A 23,467-nucleotide genomic window follows, 5' to 3' on the forward strand; every position below is an offset into this window, starting at 1 on the left:
CATTCTCAGTAGCATATTTACAATATGATATTGCTCTCTTCATTTAATTTACAAAAACCTTCATGAACAATACGGATTAATTCTGCAGATCCCTTCTCATCACCTGTCTGCAGCAATAGGATTCAAATTCCCTGAAGTCACCTACTTCAATTCCACACTCCCTGGCCTAGAAGACCTCCCAGCTGCCCTGAACTGGCAGCTTCTTGCTCCTCCTCACCCCATTTCCAGGATGCAGATGCTCCCATGGCTCACATCCCAGCAGCAGGGCTAAAACAAAGGTTCCATCCAAGCAATTTCTTTACCAAGAAAGAGGCGTACAAAGATTTCCTGATCTTTTACTAGGGAGTCTCGTCTTTTACCAAAACTACAGTCAAATGCCTTATTTAAAAGCCTTATTCCAAGTTAAAAAAAACCTGTGCACACTGGAGGGCATTCTGAGAGTCCTTGAGCACTTCCACACCGATGCCAGAAGTGACACTCTCACTGCTGGCACAGCAGATTTGTGGAAACAGAGGAACTCCTCTGCTCCGCAGTACGTTTCTTCCACTAAGGAACGGTGGGACTGTGGAAAGGCAGTGGCTATGACCAACATCATGGCTTGGGCTCCACCTTACTCCAAGTTCTCTCTCATCCCCCTCTTCTTCAGGATTTTCTAGGATTGCTCCCCACTCCCAAAGACCAAGAAAACCCAATCCCCCGTTTGCACGTCTAAGAGAAATCCCAGCTCTATTGCTGTCCCTCTGTGCCTTCCACACATCCCACTTGTACTCTTTCCTCCTTGGGGCCTGCAGCCTTCCCAGGCATCACTAAGATGCTTCAGTGGTCAGTGGCAGCCACCACAAAGATGTCCAGCTTGAGCATGAATACTTTGTTGGCAGTAACTCTCCTTTACTCTCCAGATGGTCCACCTCACTGGTCTCACAACTTTCTATGACTCCATGTGCACTCAGAAAGACAAAAAATTACACAAATTGTTTTGCTGTTGTTGTCGGGTTTTTTGTAAAGGCTTCGTTTTTTTTTTTTTTTTTTGCTGCCCATCAGCACTGTCTCAGCATATTGCACAATGTTTATTATAAAAAAAAGTCTTCTGTATCAGGCAGGAAGAAAGAAAATTTTCTCAGGAGGCTAATGTGTACTATTGTCTGTAATTAGAGGTAAGTGGTTGCTTGTGTGGCCATCAGAAAGTGGGACCTAGTGAAACAAAAACAAGGTGTTATTAATGGCGTGTTCACAAACAGAATCTCCACTCCCTTCCCCCAAAAACACAGACTTTGGCATTTCTTGGATGTCTTTTACCTGGTCTCTCATACAACAATTACTCAAATGTGGTTGCCTTCCCTCCTCCTCTCCCTACTCACATAACCTTGCCAGCTGGCAAACTTCAACCAAATTTGAGAGAAATGCAGAGGTCTCAAAGGCTGTCTACAGGCTTAAATTGCAAAAATAAAAGTAAAATAAAATCAAGTAGTTGCTAGAGGAGCAATCCTATTAATGCCCAATGAAGGGAAAGGTGAAGACAGCTCAGCTCTTTCACAGTGCTTGGCAGTAGCCTGCAGACTGATAAAGAGCACCACTGAAGCCCTGCAGCACACAGTGTGTCTTCTTCAGTCTGCAGGCCAAGTAGAAGAAAATGTGAAACCAAAACCAGGACAGGGAGAATGACTAGGCCTGGAAAAACATGTCATTTTTGGAGCAATATGAATAAAAAGAATAAAAATAAAAATAGTAAGGACGATGGAGGGAGTGCAGAAGAAAAACCTCTAAGAGACTCAGTTGCATTAATTCAGCTTGTTGGAGAACACCTTGCTTCTTTACATTTTAGGTTTTCTAACTGTTTTTAAAAGCTGTCGAATCTCTGCTCTTATGCATGTCAAGGGGAAGGTTTATTACCAACATCTTAAAACTTCCTGAGGCCAAGTCCCTGACCTTATCATCCATCCTCAGCTGTACAACTTACTTAACACTTAGAAAAAAGTTTTCCTTACCGATGTGGATTTGTAAGAGCCCAGCCTGAAACGGCAAAAAATAATTTCTGCTACAAATCTTCCAAAGCCATGTAAAATTCCTGCAATGTCAAACAAGATTTAAATTGTCATCAGTAGTAAAAATGTATTATTTATGGAAGCATTACAACAAAACTCTACATAGAACATAGTGCAGTAAACCCGTACATAAGACACTGAGAAGTTAACACACAAAAAGGAAACATCAAGGGCAGGGGAGAATTCTATGAAATGCATTGAGAAAAGCAAAGCTATCCAAGTAAATGTCACCCTCTGCCAGCTTTCATGGGTGAAAATACATTCTGTGGGACAGAAATATCTACTTTGAAAGGCAGCTCTTAGTTCAAGGTCTCTTTAATAAAGCTCTCTTCAAATGAGAACCAAGAAAAGAAATTACTTGTGATCAAGACACCCTATTATGTCTTGACTAGTAAGTGGATTGTGGCTTTTCAACTTATTTTCTTTGAAGGAGAAAATCCTGCAGTACGCTGACAACGAAAATCCTCCCAATTACTTCTGATGGAAATTTTATCTCAACTTTTGTTACTGATTTAACAGTGGATCTCAACTAAAGGAACTGCACAGAATATAAGAAGTCAGTATGTATGTGTGTAGAAGTCTGTATATATGTGTGTACATATATATACACACACAAACACAGATATATCCTTGCTCTTCCAGAAGTAAATAAACTATGCTGTAGTTACCAGAAAGGAAACAACAGGCTCTCAGAACAGCAGAAGTACCACACTGGGACACTGAAACTGAGTAGCTCTCATGGCACATTTCAGTGCACACAAAATGAGCACTTCATCTTAAACCTGCCAGAGGTTCAGGACTCCCCTGTAATTTATCCATAACAGTCACAATGAAAAGAAAACCAATTCTGATAGAATCTAAGAGGGAAGGCTCTGATAATCACCTGTAGTTGAAAAAATTCCCCCAATAATGCCACAGAGCCTCACTAAGAACTGCCAAAAAGGCATGTGTTCTTCTGTCACTGTCACCATAAGTGAACTGATATCGTATTTCATGAATATTCCTGACACCCCATGGCTGCCAGCTGCATGGTTAATTACTCTTTCCTGAAAGAAAAGAGAGAAACACAAGTTAGTCACTTGTTGTAAGTCACAAAAAAACCAGTCTTATTAGATGTGATAACAAAGAGCTGTTTAATCAGAGTTAGCAATCAACAGAAGACTAGGGAACATCAAGGTAACTTTGACCATTACCTTCTAAATGTCAAACATCATTAAGTAAAAGTTTTCTTTCCTGGTCACTGAGCTTCTGTGCTGCATATCAGTGTTCACTATCATGCTCTGGTTCTTTCTCCCAAGACCTGCCCACATGGTCCTTTAAAGAAGGATGTTTATAACTGGACTGTTTTTGGTACCTATGAGGGTAAGTGCCACAGTCTTGGTCTGGGGACTGCACTGCTATAACAATGTACTGCAACTCTTCACACTTTATCCACTACTATGAATGACATCAGACCTTCAGGAGACATTCACGTTGTTGTACAGCCTTAGCTACAGCAGTTTTCCAAGAGGGTGTATATAAATCATAGAATATCAGGTTGGAAGGGACCACGAGGACCTTCCTTGGTAAAAGCCTCTTTTCAAACCTTTTGTCAGTGACATCATTTCAGAGAAGTCACACAGCAAGAAATGCACCTCAATAAACAGAAACCCCACACTCACTGGGACTACCAGGCACCTTAGTCCTAATCCAAGAACTTCTACAGTTTCTTCTCATTTGGTCAAATTCTTATACCAAAAGACCCCAAACATGAGAGTGTGGCTGCTACAAATACCTACTTTTTAAAAAAGGTTTCAGAAGGAAACACCTGAACACAGCCTTAAGGTTCTTTCAGAAGTTTGCTGTCCTTTTGTTGTTAGTGAAAGGTGTTGAAAAATGAACTGCCAGGTATGTCTGACTGAAAATATACAAGGGCAGCAGAAAAGAACATAATTGACTGAAGACAAACTCAGCCATGCCCAAGTTAATAAGAACAGAGAAGACAAGACAAGCAGGAGTGAACAAAAAAGCAATATATCACAGCTCCATTTCATTTGTAGATTTAACACTGTGCTCAAAAACCATGCAGCATACAGTACAAAATAAAAAGTAGAATAGCACTTTGTTGAGGTAGCAGAAAAAGCAAGCTGGTTTGTGTCAGTGTTAACTGACTGAACAAGTTGCCTGATCTGTATTTTTCAAAGTAAAAGAAGTCAAAATAATGTATCAGTAATGATACCAGGTCACAAAAACTTTGCAATGGTTAAATAATAAAATGTAGAATGTTTTCCATATTTCAAAAGCATGACAACAGACAGCAGGCAAAGATGGATGATGAGGCACACTAAGAAGGAAGAGAAGACTGAAGGTAGTTTAACAACCTTGCCATTGGCAAGGGACACAAAAGCCTTTGTCCTGTTTGTTTTCCTCTGTTGTTTCCCTAAGCCTTACTGGTCTTTTGAGGTTCAAATGGTAAAAAAAGAATATGAAGTTAAATAGAACACACAAAATTCCATCCTCAAAAGATACAGAATTCTTTTTCTGCAAACCATTTTGGTCTGCTTCCAGCTTCTACTGCTGCAGATTCAACTTTTGATTGCTAAAACCTGCTGAAAATAACTAACCCTGCATCAGATAGCTCAGTGAAGCCTTGTAGAATTAAATCTTTTCAATAAAGATAAACACAGTATCTCAAACACCAACAATAGTGGAGATGATTCTACCCACAACTTTCAAATGCTCTTTCCTCATCTGCTCACCACTGGTAATTAAACCTCACTGCATTCAACTTCTAGCCTGCCTGACCACCTTTTTCCACATCTGCATATGTGTCTACTCTTATAAAATAAATGCACTAAGTTGTTCAGTGAATAGCTGTTCTTAATAGCCTTTTCCAGCTTATCTGCTAGGAATATTTGGTGTCCTAAGATTAACACAAATAAGCTTTATAGGGCTACCTACTGAGCAAGAGCAAACAAGTACATAATGCCACTTTACCTCTGCTATTCCAAGCTTTTCCACTAAGCAACCTGTGGCTGTTGCAACTTTCATAAAAATAGACTCCCACCAAAAAAAAAAAAAAAAAAAAAAAAAAAAAAAAAAAAAAAAAAAAAAAAAAAAAAAAAAAAAAAAAAAAAAAAAAAAAAAAAAAAAAAAAAAAAAAAAAAAAAAAAAAAAAAAAAAAAAAACACCCTAACTTAGACTGGACAGGTAATTGATAGTACCATCTTTACAGAAGGAGGAGAGAAAAACTGAATACAAGGTTAAAAAAAGGAAAAATGTCTAAGACAAACTTATGGATGTCAGTGAAGAGCTTAAAGAATGCCTTGGCTCTTGCAGAGATTGTGCAGAGAAAACACAAAGCAGATTGCTAGACCAGCAGGAGGTGGGAGTATACTGCACTATGAAATTCCTCTTCATTCCTCTCTGTAGCTCAGCTTTCATGAGTTTCAGAGTAAACCTTTCCCTTCAGTGGTCTGCATGTCCTAAGACATCACCTCTATCCTACTTCCCCTACCTATGTATTTTTCAGAAGCACAACATGGAATTGTGAGGAAATAAAAAATTTTTCTCCCTTAGAGAACACCACAAGCTGTAATTCAGTGAACTGCCAACCTAATCCCCAAATTTCCTTTCACCCCAAGGCTTCTTTCTCACCTCTTGCTTTATCTGTCATTTTTAATTAAACTTTTTACCAAGATTTTTCTCTTTGGCTTTTGAATACAAGACCAAAATCAAGTTCAGTCTCTGAAAATAAGACATGTAAGCAGTACACTCAAGGCTTTTTTCCTATTCACAGCAGTCTTTAAAATTAGTATGCTGGTATGCTGCACTAACTACTTTCAGTATGGATTCAGAATTAAATGCCTCTCCAGACCCAGAAGTGGAAGCTCTCTAGTCTTGAGAGTAATTAAAACTGATGGTTTAACAAAGGTTAAACAAGACAGCTGAGACATTTACTGTGTGATTAGTTTTTCATACAAACTACCTTTCTTTCCATTTCTTACACTTCACAACCAAATTCTTGATATTCAAGTGAGCTGCATTTTTTTGTTTGCTTCCCACATGGATAAAAAGCTAACGGTAGATTAAATATTTGTAAGGCTACACACTAGGTTACAGACCTAACGCTTGGAGGATTTCACCAATACCACTATTAGCATACAGGGAAGTGGATAATAATCAGACTCCAGATCTACAAATGCAAAACACTAATGCAAGAAGTCTGCATGTGTCACCAAGCATATATATATTTTACCATCAGCCATAATTGTATGATTTACAGACTAATCCAGTGTACTAGAATGTTCTACAAAGAATCACTTCATGCTAGAGGAATTTTCAGAACCACGGTACAACCAAGCCTGTTTTCACATTTGAACTTCTGTTATGAACAACCACTTCTATATTTTTCTCTCCGTGTTTTTTTATTACTTCTACTTACCCTTTCTGTCACTGAGAATTGATGAGTTTCTGCTGAAATTTTATACGTATGGAGTTTGGTTGGCACAACTGTGATAAAATACTGGAACATCTGGTTGTCTAGAAGAAAAAACATCTCACTGTTGAATCAAGTCAAAGACCATCTGAGACATTCACAAATAAATCAAAGAAATTATATTAAAACAGTTAATCAGCTAAGCCATTTACACTAGGGACATTCTTCCATGAGTCCCAGCCCCGCCAAGACTACTTCAGCACCATCTGCACGAACAAAGTTAGTTTCCATGGAAAAGGCATATGTCTCCCTTGTACTCCCAGAAATTTATATTTTACCCCTGTAATGAAAAGACTCATTAAGGTCAGGCCACTCAAAGTTTCAAATGAAATGCAGAGGTGGTGTTTTCTAGGGCACTAGAGCAAGTTTCACACTGTCATGTTTTTCATGGTACATACACATCTCACAGTGGTCTCAGTAGATTGAATTTAGTACACAGGAAGTATCTCAGTAGATTGAATTGTATACAAAATGCCGGAAGCCCTTCTAAACTGGTTATGGTTTTTCTGTCGATTAGACTTCTGGAGAATTCTTGACCAATCAGCAATACTGTGCATTTATCATTGCTCTGTGCATTCCCTAGAGAACAAACACCAACAGACTGAAGCCGTTTGTTTCACCTACACTAAACCATTCTGGCTGTACCAGCCAAGGCACTGGCTCTGGGACAACAGCAGCTGTAGAAGGTTCTGGGGATCACTCACAGGGAACGCCACTGAGAGGATGAGGCAGGTTATTACTCTCCTTTATTTATACAGGAGGAAACAAAGTGATACACAAATCCATCCTGTAGTAGCCTCACAAAACACACTGTGGGAGGGACAACCCAACTGCAGGAATAGAATCCATGTCTCATGGTGCTATTTTTTTAAATTAAATCAAACTTATTTTTCCCCATTATGACGACAATCAGATCTATGATTCTGCACTGTAACACACTCCTGCAAAACTCTTTGCAGTGTGTTCAGACATACTTCAACTTCAACATAACGCAAACCTGGAAAAACTGCAAATCACCTTCAGGGAAGCAGCAGAGTACAGTGATGCAGATATTGAAAAGAAGTGGCCATTTAAATGTCACGTAGATAAATTAACAGGGCATTGCTTGCTACCAAATTTAGTCTGACATGCTGCTTATGAATCACAACGTTCATGAAAAAATTATAACACTTTAAATGTAACTACTGGGAAACTATAGAAAAGATGATGCTTTCTTAAACACACAGCACTTACGATCAGACGCGATTTTTTCTGTTCCATCCAAAGGATTAATAATTCCTGGAATAAGCTCTCCAAATGACAAATGATCTATTCTATGGGAGAAGTTATAGGCTGAAAGATAATACAGATAAATAAAATATTTTTAAACTATGAGATTCTGTACTTGGAGAAAAAAATTCACCCATTTCTCACACTGAAATATTCTAATGAATGCATTTACCAAACATGACATTGTATTTGTGCCTGTGACTGCACCAATATATCTACACATGCTTCAAAGAAAACTCAAATCCAAAATATTTAACAAAAAAGTTAAATTTCTCTAGAAAAGAGCTCTAAACTAAATTACTACTCTATTTTAAACAATTCTGGAGCTGAACAGTTATAATTTGATGACATGGAATTTCTAGTTGGCCAAATACTTAAATTATTCTATAATTCAGGTTCTTGTATGCAATGGCATATAAAAAACCCTAAAATTTCATAAATCAACTTTACAGAGGAAGTATAAGGCAGTTTCCAAGATACTATGCTGCCCGATTTTACAACAATATTTAAGATCTATAATACAGTTGTGTTAACATAAATTCATGGGCAGACACCTGGAGGTTTAAGCAACCTTTACTGGTTGCACCAGGTTAATTTTTCACACTAAGTCACCTTTGTCTCACATTAGGTAAGGCAGCAACACACCTTTAGTATCTAGGCTCATAATCCAAAAGGTAAGTTTCTAGGTACAAAGATCAGAAACTTTTAACCTTATAAAAAAGATTTTTCAGGAAATAGGTACTTTGGACTGAAATACAGGAATTTTACATGGAATCTGTGTTACAACAGAGTACATCTGAGATTCCTGTGTTATCATTACTGTAGAAGCAACCTAAGGATAGTCCTTATAGTGTTATATGTTACATGTATTACATTTTAAACATGTGTTACACCTATAAAAGAAAGTCACTACTGAGTCAGATCACTGCAGAGAATATTCTTCACATTTTTTACAATGCAATTGCACAGCTAGAACATCTTTTCAACGGCAACTTCACATGAATCAGGAGAAAGCAGTCTGACTGAAATGATCCATGTCCATATGGAGATGGCAGGAGGAACTTACACTCATGGCTTACAAGGGCTGCCAAGTGTGCATGGCCTCGAGGGTGTGGTATTGCCCTAAAGAAAGCAAGAAATGTTTTATGAATCCACACTGGACTATGTAGAAAAATTACCTTTACTCCTCTATTTCAATAAATACTTTATGTATATATAAAATATGTATATATGCACATATGTATAACATAAATGTGCTTAAATACATGTAATATATGTGTGTTTTAGAAACTGATATCTATAAAAATTGAGTATATCTATAAAAACCCCAAAGATGACAGTTTTATTACTGCCAAGTACAGACAGCCTGAACAGTAAGGTACAGAAAACTTGGACTCAGAAAAACCCTCTTACACAAAATTGTCTTTCATTTTTAGAAATATCAAAACCACATCAAGTGTGCTATTAGAAAAGTCACCAAGTCCTACTCCAGAAAAAAATGCAGAACAGTTCAAGTGACAAACAAAAATTTGACCATATTTGTTCCACAACCAAGTAAGTTAAGTGCACTCTGCATTTGCTCCCTGACAAAGCCAGTTTCAAGAGTTTCCATCCTTTAAGACATGGAATTCATAACAACCACATTACATGCAACAATGCACTGCACTGCATTGTCTCAGTAATTTATGAAGAAATTTAATTGTGCAAGAAAAGGTATCACATTGAAAAAAAAATCAAGCATGAATATAAAAGGTTAATAAAAAACAGTCATTAACCCTGAAATATAAAAGCACAAGCACATATATACATACATGCACTATACAGAATGTAGAAGTCAAGGGTTTTTTTATTTTCAGGAACTGAACAGAACATACTTGCCCACAGTTATGTGAAAGTTCCCTGCCACTTTATTGACATAGAGATGACCATGAATTCTGCATGCATCTGGAGACTGCAATGAATTATCCTCCCTGTTTAAATAAAGACAACATTGAGAGTACTTGAGAATATTCACTGTCTAGCAGAAATAACAGCAGTACAGTTAGATTTCCTTTTTCTAGCATAAATATAGAGCATTATCATCTACCTCTCCTTATTGTAGTCCTCTGGAATGATAACAGAGATGTGGAAGGGAAGGAAAATAGTAAAGGTCAGTTTGATGAAACCAATAAGCTTTCATCCACACTTGTATTCACAGATCTGGCCTGCACTGCTGGCCATGTCAGCAGAACACATAAGACCATAAGTATATCTTGTTGCTCTGGAGATTTTTATTTTCCCACTTACTTCCACCAAAAGTGGCTTGTTGGGAAAGTTTTAATGCTACAATGAACAGAATCAAATACATTTTGGTCCCATTAACAACACTGTAGCAAGTAGAGCTTACAACAGATATTTTTTAGGAAACCTTCCTATCCCCACTCTTATTGGGGTGTCCACAACTCAGAAGGTATCTCCAAATCTGCTCCTTAGAGGGAGATGAATGATTTTTTTCAATACATCTCAAGCATAAATACCACTTCAAATACTGCACTAACAAGTAACACAGAAGCAAAGGAGAACTTAATTAATCTGAAGACATCAAGTAAATGAGGAATAAAAACAAGATTTTTTGAGTCATCTTCAGGCTCACCTTAGGAAGCAAAAATGTATTTCGTCCTCAGACATGGAGATGACAACATGAAAAGTCAGGCAGTTTCAGTGTTTGTTTTGTCTTACTCAATTTTTTTGTTTTAGTGGGATTTCGGGGGGTTTTTTGTGCTGGTTGTTTGCGTGTTTGTTTTTAAGGGGAGAGAATTTCAGCTTTCATTTAGAAAGTGTTTTCCCTTGGGGAAAAAAAAATTTTAAAACCATATAGCATTTAGACTCAGGTAGACCAAGCATTCCATGCATTAGTCTCTCAACATTTGTGGGTAGTTGGAATAAAGTGAAAATAGCAAGGCTTCTCCACACAGCCTCAACTATGCTATTTAGACACAGGAATTTACTTACAAAACACATTTGCACTCAAAGGTTGATTCTTTTAAAACTGTGAAGCTGTAAGTCACACCTAACAGCAGCAATGTTTTTAAAAGTTGCTGAACAGAAAGACAGTTTAAAAAAAAAAGACTCGTTTAGCACTGCTCTGGCATTACTAGTTCCCATTAAGAAGGAAGCATCAGAAAAAATGGAATAAAAAAAGTGTGTGCATATTTTTATTTGTGTGTCAGTATACACACAAAACCTGGAAACTTTCTCCAGACTGGAAACCCCAGAAATTTTCATAAAACAACAGCTCTTAAACTGTATCAGGCAAGTATCAAGCATACAATTTTAAAATGCATTCAAAAGCAGTGAAATCTTCTTTTCTTACAATCTTGTCTTCTGGCTGCAGGGGGGGGATCATAACCACAACAAAATGTGAAGCCTAATTAATGGGGGGGGGAGGTGGAATAATGACCCAAAATCCCAGTTTTTCTTACCGTGGTGGCAGTGATGTAGAACCACTTTTAAATGCACTTTTGAATATCACATCTTGAAGAGAATGTTCTTCCTGCAGCCTACTCTGAATTAATTGCAGCATCCTAAAGATCAGAGACAAGTGTGAAAGCACGCAACAATAAAACAAAATCTGGCTTCACAATTAATTATTAGCTTCAGCTGCAGGTTGCAAATCAAGAAGTTAGCGAAGTTGATGTAAGCATTAAAGCATTAATTTATTAGAAGTACTAATGCATAACTTTTGCATTACTTTATTAGAAGTATTAAAGAATTACTTTGAGAATTATGTTTTATACAGAATTTGAAGCTCAGGTGTTCCCAGCAGCGTGTTACCAAAATACCAAAACTAGCCAGACTCCCAAATAAGTTTCAGTTCTATTACAGGACTATCAGTGTATGGGGCACACATAACACCAAGGTATCACAGTTTAAATGATGAACAGTGAGTCAATTCAGTTATATGAATGACTCAAATGAATGACTCCAGCTCAGCTTGGACATTTAGATATCTGTTTTATACATTTGATACTATAATTATAACTTGTGCTACCAAGTACTCATTTGGAAATACAAGCTGAGTGAGTCCATACATCTTGGCTTGGAACTGCACGACCCAATTCCACAGGTAAGTCCAAAGCCCATTTTTTTCCAGAGGTATCAAATAACGAGAAAAGCAAAGTAAGTTAGTATCTTTTCACAGGTCTGCACTCTTAAATTACAAACAAGAGTTGATGGACCCAAGACTTAGTTGTGTCATGTGACTCTAGTGTACCTCCAAAATACTTCCAGCACAAATAATACAAGCCGTAAGCATGCATCTCAGTGGTTTACCTTTGCAATTCTTTTTGTTGTGGGGTGAGATCAAACGCTACCTGAAATAAAAATAACACCTCTAATAAAACACAGAGAAAAATTCCCTTCCAGGAAACCCAGAAGAAATTTGGGGTGTGGGAAGGGGTAGGGAGTTATAATCAACTTCACACTTAGTACTACTAAAGGAGTTTATGAAAGGACTTTTCACTTTAAATAATACATTTAGTGTTTAAGTATAAAAATTTCTGTCCCTTTCAACCCAGAATTATTCACTTGCTTGCATTTATAACTACGGCATCTTTTCCTAAACCTTTCCTACCTCGAGTCAGCAGTCACCTTCTTACCTTTGACTATCAGGGACTAGAAGCAATGAGCAGCAATTTAATTCTAAGGGATTTGCATGGCTTTGATGCCAACAGCAGTAAAACAAGCAGAGGAGCAATCCTTGAAAGACAAGGGTCCAGGTGCAGATTGTTTATTCCAAGGGTCATCCCACATCAAGCACTAAAGACAAGCTACCAGACCTGCTATACTTCATCAGCACAGGAGACCAGTAACCTCTGTGCAGGGACTTCAAATCTAAGTATTGGTTAACACTAATGTACTCCAGGCAGCAAATTCAATTGCAATTAATGCTCAAACATACCCAGAAGCTATGGCCAAAAGAGATCAACTGCAGAAAGTTTCCTCTTTCTAAGAGGTTGAAGACAAAAAAACCACAAGCATGCAAATCAGACCGGTAGTGCTTCACACCAGGAGCAATTTGATTTTCAAATAAAAAAAAGGTAAGAATCAACTTACTGGCTCATAGATTAGCCCATCTGCAGAGGCAACCATTGTTTCTGCTAAATCCAGAACATCAGCCCCCACATCTATTGGAAACAGAGAGAAATATTAAGTCACACAGATGATCAGAGAACAATTAAAAAAAACCCTTCTAAGTTGAAATGAAGTTTCACAGTCCATTGGTAAACGTCAGTATGTCACTGTTTCTTCAGCCTATCTAACCTTCAATATGAACTGATGCACAGTGACCAAAAACTCTTCAGATTTGCAGTATTTTCTCACTGATGTAACACCTACAATGATGCTGTATGAACCACACATACAAGCTTTCTAGGATCTGCTATGCATAAATATTTTCTCCTGTTTTGCAAGCACTGAACAGAAACCAAGACTAATCAAAAAAGAGGAAAAACTTTTTTTTATTTAAAAAAAAAAAATACAGCAATCTACCATACCATTACTGCAAGGTTTAAGCTAGCCAAAAAAAGTGACTCCTGAAAATTTGTTTGCATTCATGGTAGAAGTACTATTTTCTCTCTTTCTTGGTACAGGACAAGCAAGACTAGTCCATACAAATAATGGTTCATTTGCTAGATTATGTCAAAATAATAGTAAGCATTGCCTTTAAATAGGAAGGCATCCCTCATGTGTTCATGAGGAGGATGAAATTACTCGATGGTTTTGGTATTGTTAAACAGTAGCCCAAGTTAATACATCCCAAGTTCATAAATAAATAAAAGTTGTTAAAAATTCCTGCTGCTGAGCTGTGTCTCACAATGAGCTTTTAGAATATTCCAGCAAGAGAAAGATTGGAACAGCAGATCCTTTTCTTGCTGACAGACAAAGCAAAGTTCTGTGAGATGCGAATGAGATGGCACAGATACTTTTCTTCACATCTCTTCCCAATTTTTTCAGTGAGTCATAAGTCATCAAGATCACTACATGCCATCAAGATAAGAAGAAATCACACTGGTAGAATAATCTGAACAATATCCAACTCTATTGCAAGCAAATGCATACTCTGAAGAGGCCTTAAAATGTTTCAAAACTTTTACTGATGGAATACTTACATTGACACCTCATGGCAACTGTAATATCAATATTGATTCTTAATTTACTAGAAAGGAAAAAAATAGCAAAAAGCTATTAAGTCACTTGGAGTACAAGTATCAAGAAACATACTGCTAAAAATATCAGAGTACTTGCAGAAACACAAATAACAAACTTTACACCAACAAATATAAATTTAATCAGTTTAACATTGAAGTGAAGCTAGATGGACTTCTGGAGCACATTAAAGCACCCATGAGTTAACCTCCATCTCACCAAATCTGAGTGTGTGGCATTCCCATACATTCTGGGCATTTCCTATAGATTTTCGTGTTTGTTTCACAAAAGCAATTTAAATTACAATTAATAAACCCCTTCCCTACAGTCACACGGCTCTATTACCTCCAGGAAGCTGCTTGTGAAACTTAGCTGACCACAAGCAAATCACGTAAGCAAGGGATTCCACAGTGGCTCAACTTGGGATCAGAGAGGGTCAGCAGAGAGGAGAGAAGCAGTTACACTGATACCAGTCTCCATTGGTTTAAACTGTCAAGAACCACAGGCTGAGTGATTAGCCCACAATCAAACCAGGAAATCTGTGGTAGGCCATCTCCCAAATCCCATAATAGTCTCTTAACTGACAGACTACCCTTCCCATGTGATAGCTTTGCTGGGGATATAACCTACTTTAGCAAAGGCCTAACTGTGAATCTCCCATCTGTCTGAATGGATTTCCTTCAGTTTTTGATGTAGCTCCTTTAAATTTTTCATATCTTTTTCATTACAGAACTCTTAGTTATTTCTGATGCACAAGACATCCAATTAATACATGTATCTTTAGCTTGTTACCACAGCAACTAGTCAAACATCTTATAAAGTTATTTCAGTCCCAGACGTGTGACATTTAAAGGTGCTCACGGCACAGAATCTGCATTTACTTCACAGGGACTCCATGGGTGCCTGACCACTTCTGGAAGAAAGGCAAACACAGCCCAGACAGGCGCATCAAACCATCAGAAAATGTATCTTCATGGGGGCTGTAACTGGAGACAAGACCACTAGCAACTCTTAGATGAGACAGTCAAAGTTCGTAGTGCTTCCGGTTCACCTCCGGCACACAAAATATAATGGCAACATACAAACCGTGTGAACTAGAGTAAGGATCATGCCAATGTGGTGAATTTACCCAGCTGATGTGGAAATAAGTATTACAATGTTCTCTGAATTGTTGGCAAATAATTCCTCAGGGAACTTCTTCACCAACAAACCTACACTACTTTGATTTCCTCACTGCAGAAATCTCAATTTATCTTCTCACAGATTTCAGAAAAGAAAAAAAAACACAAATCAATCAACAGAAGAAAAATCAAGTCCCTTTAGTATTTCATTTGTAATTTCAATCGTAAATTTCTTGCAAGTCACATGAACCTTTTAAATCTGTTCTTCCCTGAAATGCAGACAACTTAAGTTCTAAAAGTAATTATAACAAATAAAGTTACCTAGTAAAATCCTTGTCTACTTCATATTCATATTTCATCCATGTGTCCCGGTACACCATGAATTCCATTATAGTCAGGAAAGCTATTGTTGTAAATGCTATCAGAGAAACTGGTCAGATGAAAAAAAAAAGTAGAATTTTAGATTGCGAGAAATATTATCCAGAAACAAGCAGGAAAAAAAATTCTAACATCCCAGAAATTGAGCATGACCAGTACAATACTGGCATCTTTGATTCAGAAATCCAAAAGCTGCTCTTAGAAATTTGTTTTCATATCTACTGTATTTGTACACACAGGAGTGGAAAAGAACCAGTCATACCTTTGCATCAAGAAAGTACTTTTTAAGTACAATCAAACTCTAGAATGATGAGGAGGTTGTGAAATTCCTAATATGGAAGATTTAGGAACAGGCTATATCCTCCTCCACATATAAAAAGCCCACAAATCGCTGTCAGGAATGGTCTAGGCAAATTCATTCCTAAATTCAATCATGCAAGAAGAAGGTAGAGCACCTTGAAATTCCTTCAAGTCTCCCCCTGTCTACAACTTAAGTTTTTACAATAATTTTTTTTATATCAAGTTTGAGAGTCAAGAAGCTAGCAGACAAGAGAAATAACATGCATATTACTTATGTATAGATGCACAGTCAGGATTTCCAAATATTTCAAACTATTCTCTCTCTGGTGATCAGCAACACGTAGCTATCCAATTGTACCAACGGCTAAATAAGTGAAGAACTGACTTGAAATTGTTTTTAGGATGAAAACTAATTGGTTTATTTTAGTGGTATATGTGCCTCACTTATCTCCAAAGTAGCCTGTTCATCACACTTGCAAAGCTGAACAATGCAAAGGGAAGATCTTCCTGCTGAATGCAGTCAGAAACACAGTAACAGATACCCAAAAGCACCTGCTATGCCCCTTTTATTAAATCATGGCTTTTGTTAAGTTGAAAAAGCTTCAATTATGGAGCATGGTAGCAATTTGTAGAGCTTATTGACACTGATTACATTTTTCATTTGCATTCTGTGGAGCATTTCTACGGAGTCTGCAAAGGGCAACTTGAGGAAAAACAAGTCCATTGTTGACAGGCTTCAGCTCACTACACAGTGGTCCACAGGCCAGAGGTGGGAGCAGGGGAATAAAGGCACTGTCCTTCAGGATCAGGAAAGAAACCATTGACTTGCATTGATCAGCAACATTTCCAGTTCTACCTTTCAGCTGGCACTATGTAACAATCACATATATGAAACCTTTCACATCAATGTGAAGTGTGAAAGCAGATGCACTAATCATTTATTCTGGTTATCAATATCCTTTTGGAGACCAGTAGGCCAGACTCACCCCAGCTAGGCAATAGGAAAGCTGGAGCCATACTGACTACCCAAAGCCACATATAAATAATTAGAGCCATTGTTGCTTTCTGGGTAATTCTGCATGAAGGTATCTGTGGATCTGAACAGGAAAATAAAGTCTTGTAGAATTTCCAAAGGCAGATCCTCTTGTCTCAAGGGTCTCCCAGCCCAAGAGCTGGAGTCTCAGCCTCTTTGAGAGACTGGTACTTCTTTTGCAATGGGTTTAAAGGCACTGAAATTCTAAGAGTCCTGGTATGTTTTGGATCCCTATCACACCAGAAAGTAAGCCTGGCATTTCAATCCTGAATGAACTAGGAATACCATTTCAGATTTCATAATGGCACAGAATAAGACAATCCTATATTGTCATTTATAAGGTTACTGGGACAAAACCAAAGAATGCTAAAGTAATTTCTGATGTTGAGAAATCCTTAAGGCACCCTTCACCAAAGTGAAGTTATCATGAAGGTGCTATACTACAAAAAAAGACCTTTTAAAGCATTTATTGTTTTTCTGCAAATTACAACATAGAAACAACTCACTTGCTTTCTCGGGAACTGAGACATTAACAAGGAGTTATTTAATCACTTCTTAAGGGATTATTTTATATGCAATAATCCTTTAATCATTAGCAGTGCAATTCAGGAAATGTAGCAAAGTAATACAGATCCTTGTGATACTTACTTCTACACTACAAGTGCTGTAAACAACTTCAAAGGCTTTGAACTTTTTACTCAACTGAGTTTCAGACATAATCACACAAGACAGAGATTTGTGTCCTCCATTTCAGACTAAGTGCCAGCAGTTTCCTGTCTAACTGCAAATAATTCCAAGAGTCCAATAGTCCTTATTTCCAGATAAGGCTACCTCTCACTCAGCTTAACTTAAAAGCACAATTTTATGATCAGATACATAAAGAAAAGGTAGTTTTTACAGCTACAGCTTTTTCAGAGAAGTAGGAGTCACTAGCAAGGACAGTACAAGCACATGTCCTGAAGTAAAGTGTTTAGTTCTTCAAAGGGCTTTCTTTACTCTTAAAATCAACTACACCTTCAAGAAAAAAGCTTTAGAAAGCTGCTCTTCATCCTGATGCTCAACTAATCTGCCTCTCGAGAATGTTTTTCCTCTTTTACAAAAGCAGTGTTGAATCCCACCGTCATTTCAGTTCATGCTGTGTCTCACCCAGAAACCTGACACCAAGAAATGGGCTTAGTGAGATAACAAATAAGAACGTTTTATGACAGCCTTGGCACAATGCACTTCCAGTTGTAATTGGGTAGAAGTTTTAACAGTGAACCTTCACATTGGATTGACTCTCACCAGCTTTATACAAAAATCTTCCTTCAGATGAGTGATGGATGCATCTTTCTGGATAAGATATTATGTATTTACTTGAAGAGGATGAGTTCAGATAGTCCAACAAAGAAATCAAAACCCAATTTTGGTTCGTTTCAAGTGAACACAGATGCCTGTCTTCCTCCTCTTGAAGCTGCTATCAATGTCAGCATCTAAACAAGGCCTACCTGTGCCTCCACTCGCTGAAGTCTCCACATAGCTTTCAGGAACCTTTGGAAAGGCATCCAGTTCTTTCATCAAATTCAAGGTCTTCTTGCGATTCAGTCGCCTCATCTTCAGCACGCTCCTCCACCTCCTCCTTCATATATTCCCTCTGATTTGAGAATAAATTGTTGTGATTAAAAAGACACAAGCAATACTGTTCAAACTGACTGGCTGTAACTATAAAGCAATAATAAGGCAATTAAAACCTCATAAATATGTTTTCAAGAAACACATACTAGGCAACTGGAAGGTCACTCTTGCTTCAAGAAAATTGTTAAAGTTGGCCTGAACACTGCTGCTTACACTCCAGCCACATCCAGCACATTCACCATTTAATTACTATGATTAATTTCTTTCTCAATGAAGTTCTGATTGGTATTGAATATACTGCATTTTAAATTAATTAAGAAAAAAATGTAAAAACCCATCCTCTAACTCAGTCCTGAAGTAAGCTTGCTAAACAGACATGACAGTGCATGGAGGTCACTGACTTAGCAGGGAATATCTAATAGGCTGCATAAACTTGGGAGGATGTCAGTCTGCTCTGGGCCTCTACATTCAGCCAATTCAGGATAAAATATATTCTAAAGGAAAAAAAAAAGTGTATTTTGCATTTTTACAGTTGTAGAATATTATTATCATCACAAAATGAGCAATTTTTTTTTCTCTATAAAAATACCTCCCAAAGCAAGTTATGTATCAAATCCTAACTCAATCCTTCATAATCATTTCTGTCCATGACATGATCTCTGCTCTCTATGGAGTCATGTTAAGCAGCAGGATGTCAAGAGAAGCAGCCTGCCCAGGAAAGAGTGTCTTCAACTGTTTCCAAATCATGCAAATACGCTCACAACCTGATCCTGCCAATATGCTGCATGTTTTAACAAGTTGACACTGTTGTTTTCCTTCTGAGGAACTGCTGCGCTTCACCAGAATTTCTGAAGCTATGAAAACCATCGTGCAAAGCTTTAGTGGAAATGGAAGTTCACACACAAAGAATGACCATCTATGCCTGCAGCTTTCTCACTATACAAACTGACTTCAGACAGAGACTCTGCACTTGGTCAAGCTGCAGAAATCAATAAAATGGTTCTGTGTGTGTGCTGCAGAAGATTCAAAGAAACACAGTTTCTGGAATGGGCAGAGAAGATAGATGCTGGAACAGGCTTTTGGTTATACAGCATAAAAAACCCCCAAAACTTCAGAGAAGCAGGGTTCTGTCCTTACTACACCACATAATTGTGTTTTAAAGAATTATCTGAACTCACGCAGATTAGCTTAAGGAAAAGCTGGAAAACTCCGGAGCACAGATATGGCAAAGCAGCTGCTTGAACTCAAGTGGAGCCATAACATTCCTTAGCACAGAGGAAACACGGGCCAGGGTTGCCTGCTATCCTTCACAGAGAGGCACTGAAGCCAACTTAGCACCATTTCATTTTCCCCATCTCTTCCCTCCTATCACATGTGTAAACACAAATAAACGTGTGATAGCACACCGTAAGGAGGCATAAGATAAATACAGGAAATTTGTGAGCACTTTACTAGGAAACTTTCTAAATCATCTTTCATCAGTAAGTACGTGGATTTTTGTAATCCAGCTAGAAATATCCAATCTGTTCATCGGTTTCTTTAATTCCATACAACATACAGACTCACTTTCCGTTACAAACCCAGACGGACACCTGATCCCTTTCCTCTGCCCATCTCAACACACACACCGCAGAAACACCAAGTACTAAATTTGGAATGCTGTAAGAGTGAGATATTACGAACCCAAGAGACAACTGCGTTTAAAAAACGTTGTTATTATCATTAGCTAAAAAAAAAGACAAAGCACAGCACGAATGCCACTCGAGACCAGAGGGCCCGCTCAAAGCCCCAGCTGCGCGAGGGGCTGGGGCAGCGCCCGCTTACCCGGACACCTCGGTAGTGGAGCCGCCAGCGGGGAGTCCGAACACCCCCTCCCACGGGCGCGGAGCGGCCCCACGCCCGAACCCCCTCCCAGGGGCTCGACCCCAGCCGCCCACGCCGCAGGAGGGCCCGGCCGCCAGCCCGGAGCCCATGCGGCCGTGCGGGCCACGGGAGCTCGGGGCCGCCGCCAGGCATCGGGAGCCGCGGCACGGGACGGGACAGGCCGCGCCCCCGCCCTCCCCTCGCCCCCCCTACCTCTCGGTTCTGCCGCCGCTGCCCAGCGCCGCGGGCGAAGCCGCTCGGGGCGGCCGAGGAGGCTCGGGGCGCTGCTCGGCGGGCGCCGCGCTGGGCATGGCCCCGCCGGCGGGGCGGGCTCGCTCCGCCGCTGCACCCGCCGCCACCGCGGCCCCACGGGAGCGCCGCGCGCCCCGCCCGCCCCTGCGCGCATGCGCCGAGCGCCGCGGGCATGCGCCGGCCCGGGCGCTGGGATGGCGGAGCTGGCGGGCGGGAAGGGGTGAGGGCTTCCCACGGAAACAGCGGGTGATGTTCCCAGCCCACGGAGCGGCGGCTGTCGCCAGGCCCCCGCGCTGCCGGTCCCAGCTCGGAGAGCGGAGCACTCCAGAGCCGCAGGAAAATCCGCAGCCCGCGGGAAATACGGCCCCGCTCCGGAGTATTTGGGGAGCGGCGAGGCACTGAGTGATCGTTTAAAGCGATGTGTATCGAGCACCTTCCGAAGCAAACTGAAAAAAAAGCATCATAACGTGGCCTGCAGGGATGATGCTGTTTCGAGCACTATGGATATAGAAGCAGGCAGTGTTTGAAGAGAGGCTGTAACTTGGGTTAACCACGAAGGAAAAGGATTTAGGACAGTGGGCTATAATACTGGGGAAGGGAGGATATGAAGCTCACAAGCCAGTCTACAGACTTTAAGTGAAAATGAGTAAGAAGGCTCATATATACCTAAATTCTCTGTTCTTTTCTCTGCGCTGGTGGAGTTATTAAAAAGGCACTGCCTCACTACAAGCCTTACCCCTTAGTAACAACATTAGTCTCCAAATTTTTCCTTACAATTCCAGCAACTCTCATTCTCTATGCCAGAGTCTCCTGCAGTCTTTCCAACTGTGCTGCTGCCAAAACAGACTTACAAAGTCGATTATCATGGGGTTCCATTATGCTACTGCCACCCTGCTTGCAAGTAGCTGATCCAACATAGACATTATCTTACAGTCAAAAAGGGAGCTCTCCAGTATCTTCTGGGAAGTACTAACATTTTAGGTGACATCAAAATGATTCAACAAAAGTTGCTCCATGTAAGATTTAACAACAACAAAAAAAATTATACCGAACATTTTTATTCATAGATCAGAAAGAAGAGAGACTGAAGACTCCAGTATTTTTCATAATGAGGCAAGCAAATAGAACCCTCACCCCAGAAATAGATAGTGATGAATTCCACAGCATTAATTCAGATTTTTCTCTTTTTAATGGTTTAGAGGAAAATGTAGATCCATAGAAAAAGAGTTTCAGGTAGCATGCCAAACTATACACCATTTGAATTAAACAATTGTTTGTATATCTACAGCATCTGAGAATAAAAGAAACCTGAAAATGAGAAAGCAGTAGGAACAAATTCAAAGAGTATTTTTTGCTTTTTAGGGATGGTAGATAGTGGGTTTCAAGGAAGGAAAGATACAGCAACATGCCAATGTTCTCACTGAATTCTGATCAGTCTGTTTCCAGCATTTTAGCATCTATAATAACTGGATCAGACAGAAAGAAAAAGGCGGTGGGAGGATGATACTACAAGAGACAAATAACCAGGCTAAAAATATGTTTCTCTGTACATTTGCTCCCTCATCTCAGAAAGAGCAGGCAGCTTTAGCTGCAGCACATAAAGCTCTTATGCTGACATGCCAGTGGACCAGGCTGCAATTCAGCAGCCAGGGATTTTGCTAGCTAAGCCCTGTTTTCCCTTGAAATGCTCTCAGTGCTGAGTCCTGGAAGGAGAAACTGATAGATCTGATTATTAGCTGTGCAGCAGAGATGCTCAACAGATGTTTTCACGGGCTATGAGCTAAAGCAATCCAGTCTGCTCAGACAAACAGGGGCTCAGCACATGGAGATGGCTCTTAGAGAGAAGCAGCACGGGACAGAACTGCTTGCAGCTTTGCACCATTATAGTCATATTTGTAACTACAGATGTCTCCATGGGATTTTATGAGGGAAAACACAGGAAACATTTTTCAGAATTTAAGAAAAACAGAGAAAACTTATGTAGTGTCCATTACACTAACAGTATATATTTGACTGTGCAGTGCTAAAGCAACATAACAGTGACTGTACTCCACCTGTCAAGTACCAGACTACTCTAATGCCTTTCCTTATGCCTCTGCGTGCCTGTTTTCTGCTCTTCTGGTCACACCTCAGTGGTGGCAGCCTGTAAGCATATGCCAAATTGCATTCAGGAGCCTGACGAGGAGGAAGAAACCCAGCTGCCAGCAGCAAGCCATGCAGGTGAGCCCAGGGGCTTTACGCACTTTGTTTCAGTAATAAGATCCCAAAGCACCCCGAGACTTGAATGTGGTAATCTATGAAAAAATGCAATTGCCTTCCTAAAAACCCCAACGCTTCTGGTAATTTATGAAGTCCCTTGATGTGTGCAGAGAGGAAACCTCATGTCTCATATCCATCCTGTTGACCAAACCACAAAGCAAGTAAGACAGAAAAAAAATCTCCCGAGAATGTTGGGCTATAAAGGACATCGATATCAAAGACAATAACAAAGACGATGGTAGTAGACCAAACAAGATAAGTAAAAGTAAACACGCACAGATGCCGCCCACCTGCACTTCAACACACTTCGGCGTTAGTTAAAACGCTGGAAACCGTATGCAAGGCACACAAAACTAAAAACTTGGATAAAGAACGTTGAGGCTCAACCCAAGCCCCCATCGTTTGCTACTGCTACTGTCTCCTGCACAGGTGGTTCGCGATAGCTGAAAAAGCACTTTGTTAGCGCGAAAGCGCGAGGGAAAGGCGAGAAGCAGGAGCGGGGATCGGCCGGGAGCGCCTAGAGGGGTGAGGCGAGACGGGTTGAGAGAGCAGCCGCTTTACCTCGTGGAGGCATCGAGGTGGCATTTAGGGAGGAGAGGAGGAAATACAGGTGCAGACGAGCAAATATGGAGATGAGGGGTGGGAGTGGTTGGAAAGGGGGCGGAGGGGGTAT

The 23,467-nt window shown here is 39.7% G+C and overlaps 1 protein-coding gene across 2 annotated transcripts; it reads right to left on the reverse strand.

Annotated features, from left to right (window-relative positions):
• Positions 1-372: 372 nt before the first annotated feature.
• ERGIC2 (ERGIC and golgi 2) lies at positions 373-23,467 on the reverse strand. Of its 2 annotated transcripts, none has more exons than XM_027890130.1 (14): positions 23,356-23,467; positions 18,294-18,439; positions 15,417-15,525; positions 13,938-13,984; positions 12,883-12,953; positions 12,100-12,140; positions 11,250-11,351; positions 9,663-9,758; positions 8,855-8,910; positions 7,753-7,851; positions 6,466-6,563; positions 2,926-3,088; positions 1,986-2,065; positions 373-1,191 (listed from the first exon to the last, which is right to left on the reverse strand). In XM_027890130.1, the coding sequence occupies exons 2-14, from the start codon at positions 18,397-18,399 to the stop codon at positions 1,126-1,128; spliced, it is 1,134 nt and encodes a 377-aa protein (XP_027745931.1). In that variant the 5' UTR covers positions 18,400-18,439; positions 23,356-23,467; the 3' UTR covers positions 373-1,125. The 2 variants fall into 2 exon arrangements, with proteins under 2 accessions (XP_027745931.1, XP_027745930.1); XM_027890129.1 differs by lacking the exon at positions 23,356-23,467 and adding an exon at positions 20,497-20,614.

The sequence above is a fragment of the Empidonax traillii genome, unplaced genomic scaffold, assembly GCF_003031625.1.
Source record: "Empidonax traillii isolate 1590-97213 ecotype Southwest subspecies unplaced genomic scaffold, ASM303162v1 scaffold277:size2070623, whole genome shotgun sequence".
NCBI lineage: Eukaryota > Metazoa > Chordata > Aves > Passeriformes > Tyrannidae > Empidonax > Empidonax traillii.

Coding starts and splice junctions, on each gene's coding strand:
- ERGIC2 (XM_027890130.1), bottom strand. CDS start 18,399: ATGAGGCGACTGAATCGCAAGAAGACCTTGAATTTGATGAAAGAACTG. Junction 12,141..12,882: donor ATGGGCTAATCTATGAGCCA/GTAAGTTGATTC, acceptor TTTTTATTTCAG/GTAGCGTTTGATCTCACCCC. Junction 1,192..1,985: donor GCTCTTACAAATCCACATCG/GTAAGGAAAACT, acceptor TTGTTTCACTAG/GTCCCACTTTCTGATGGCCA.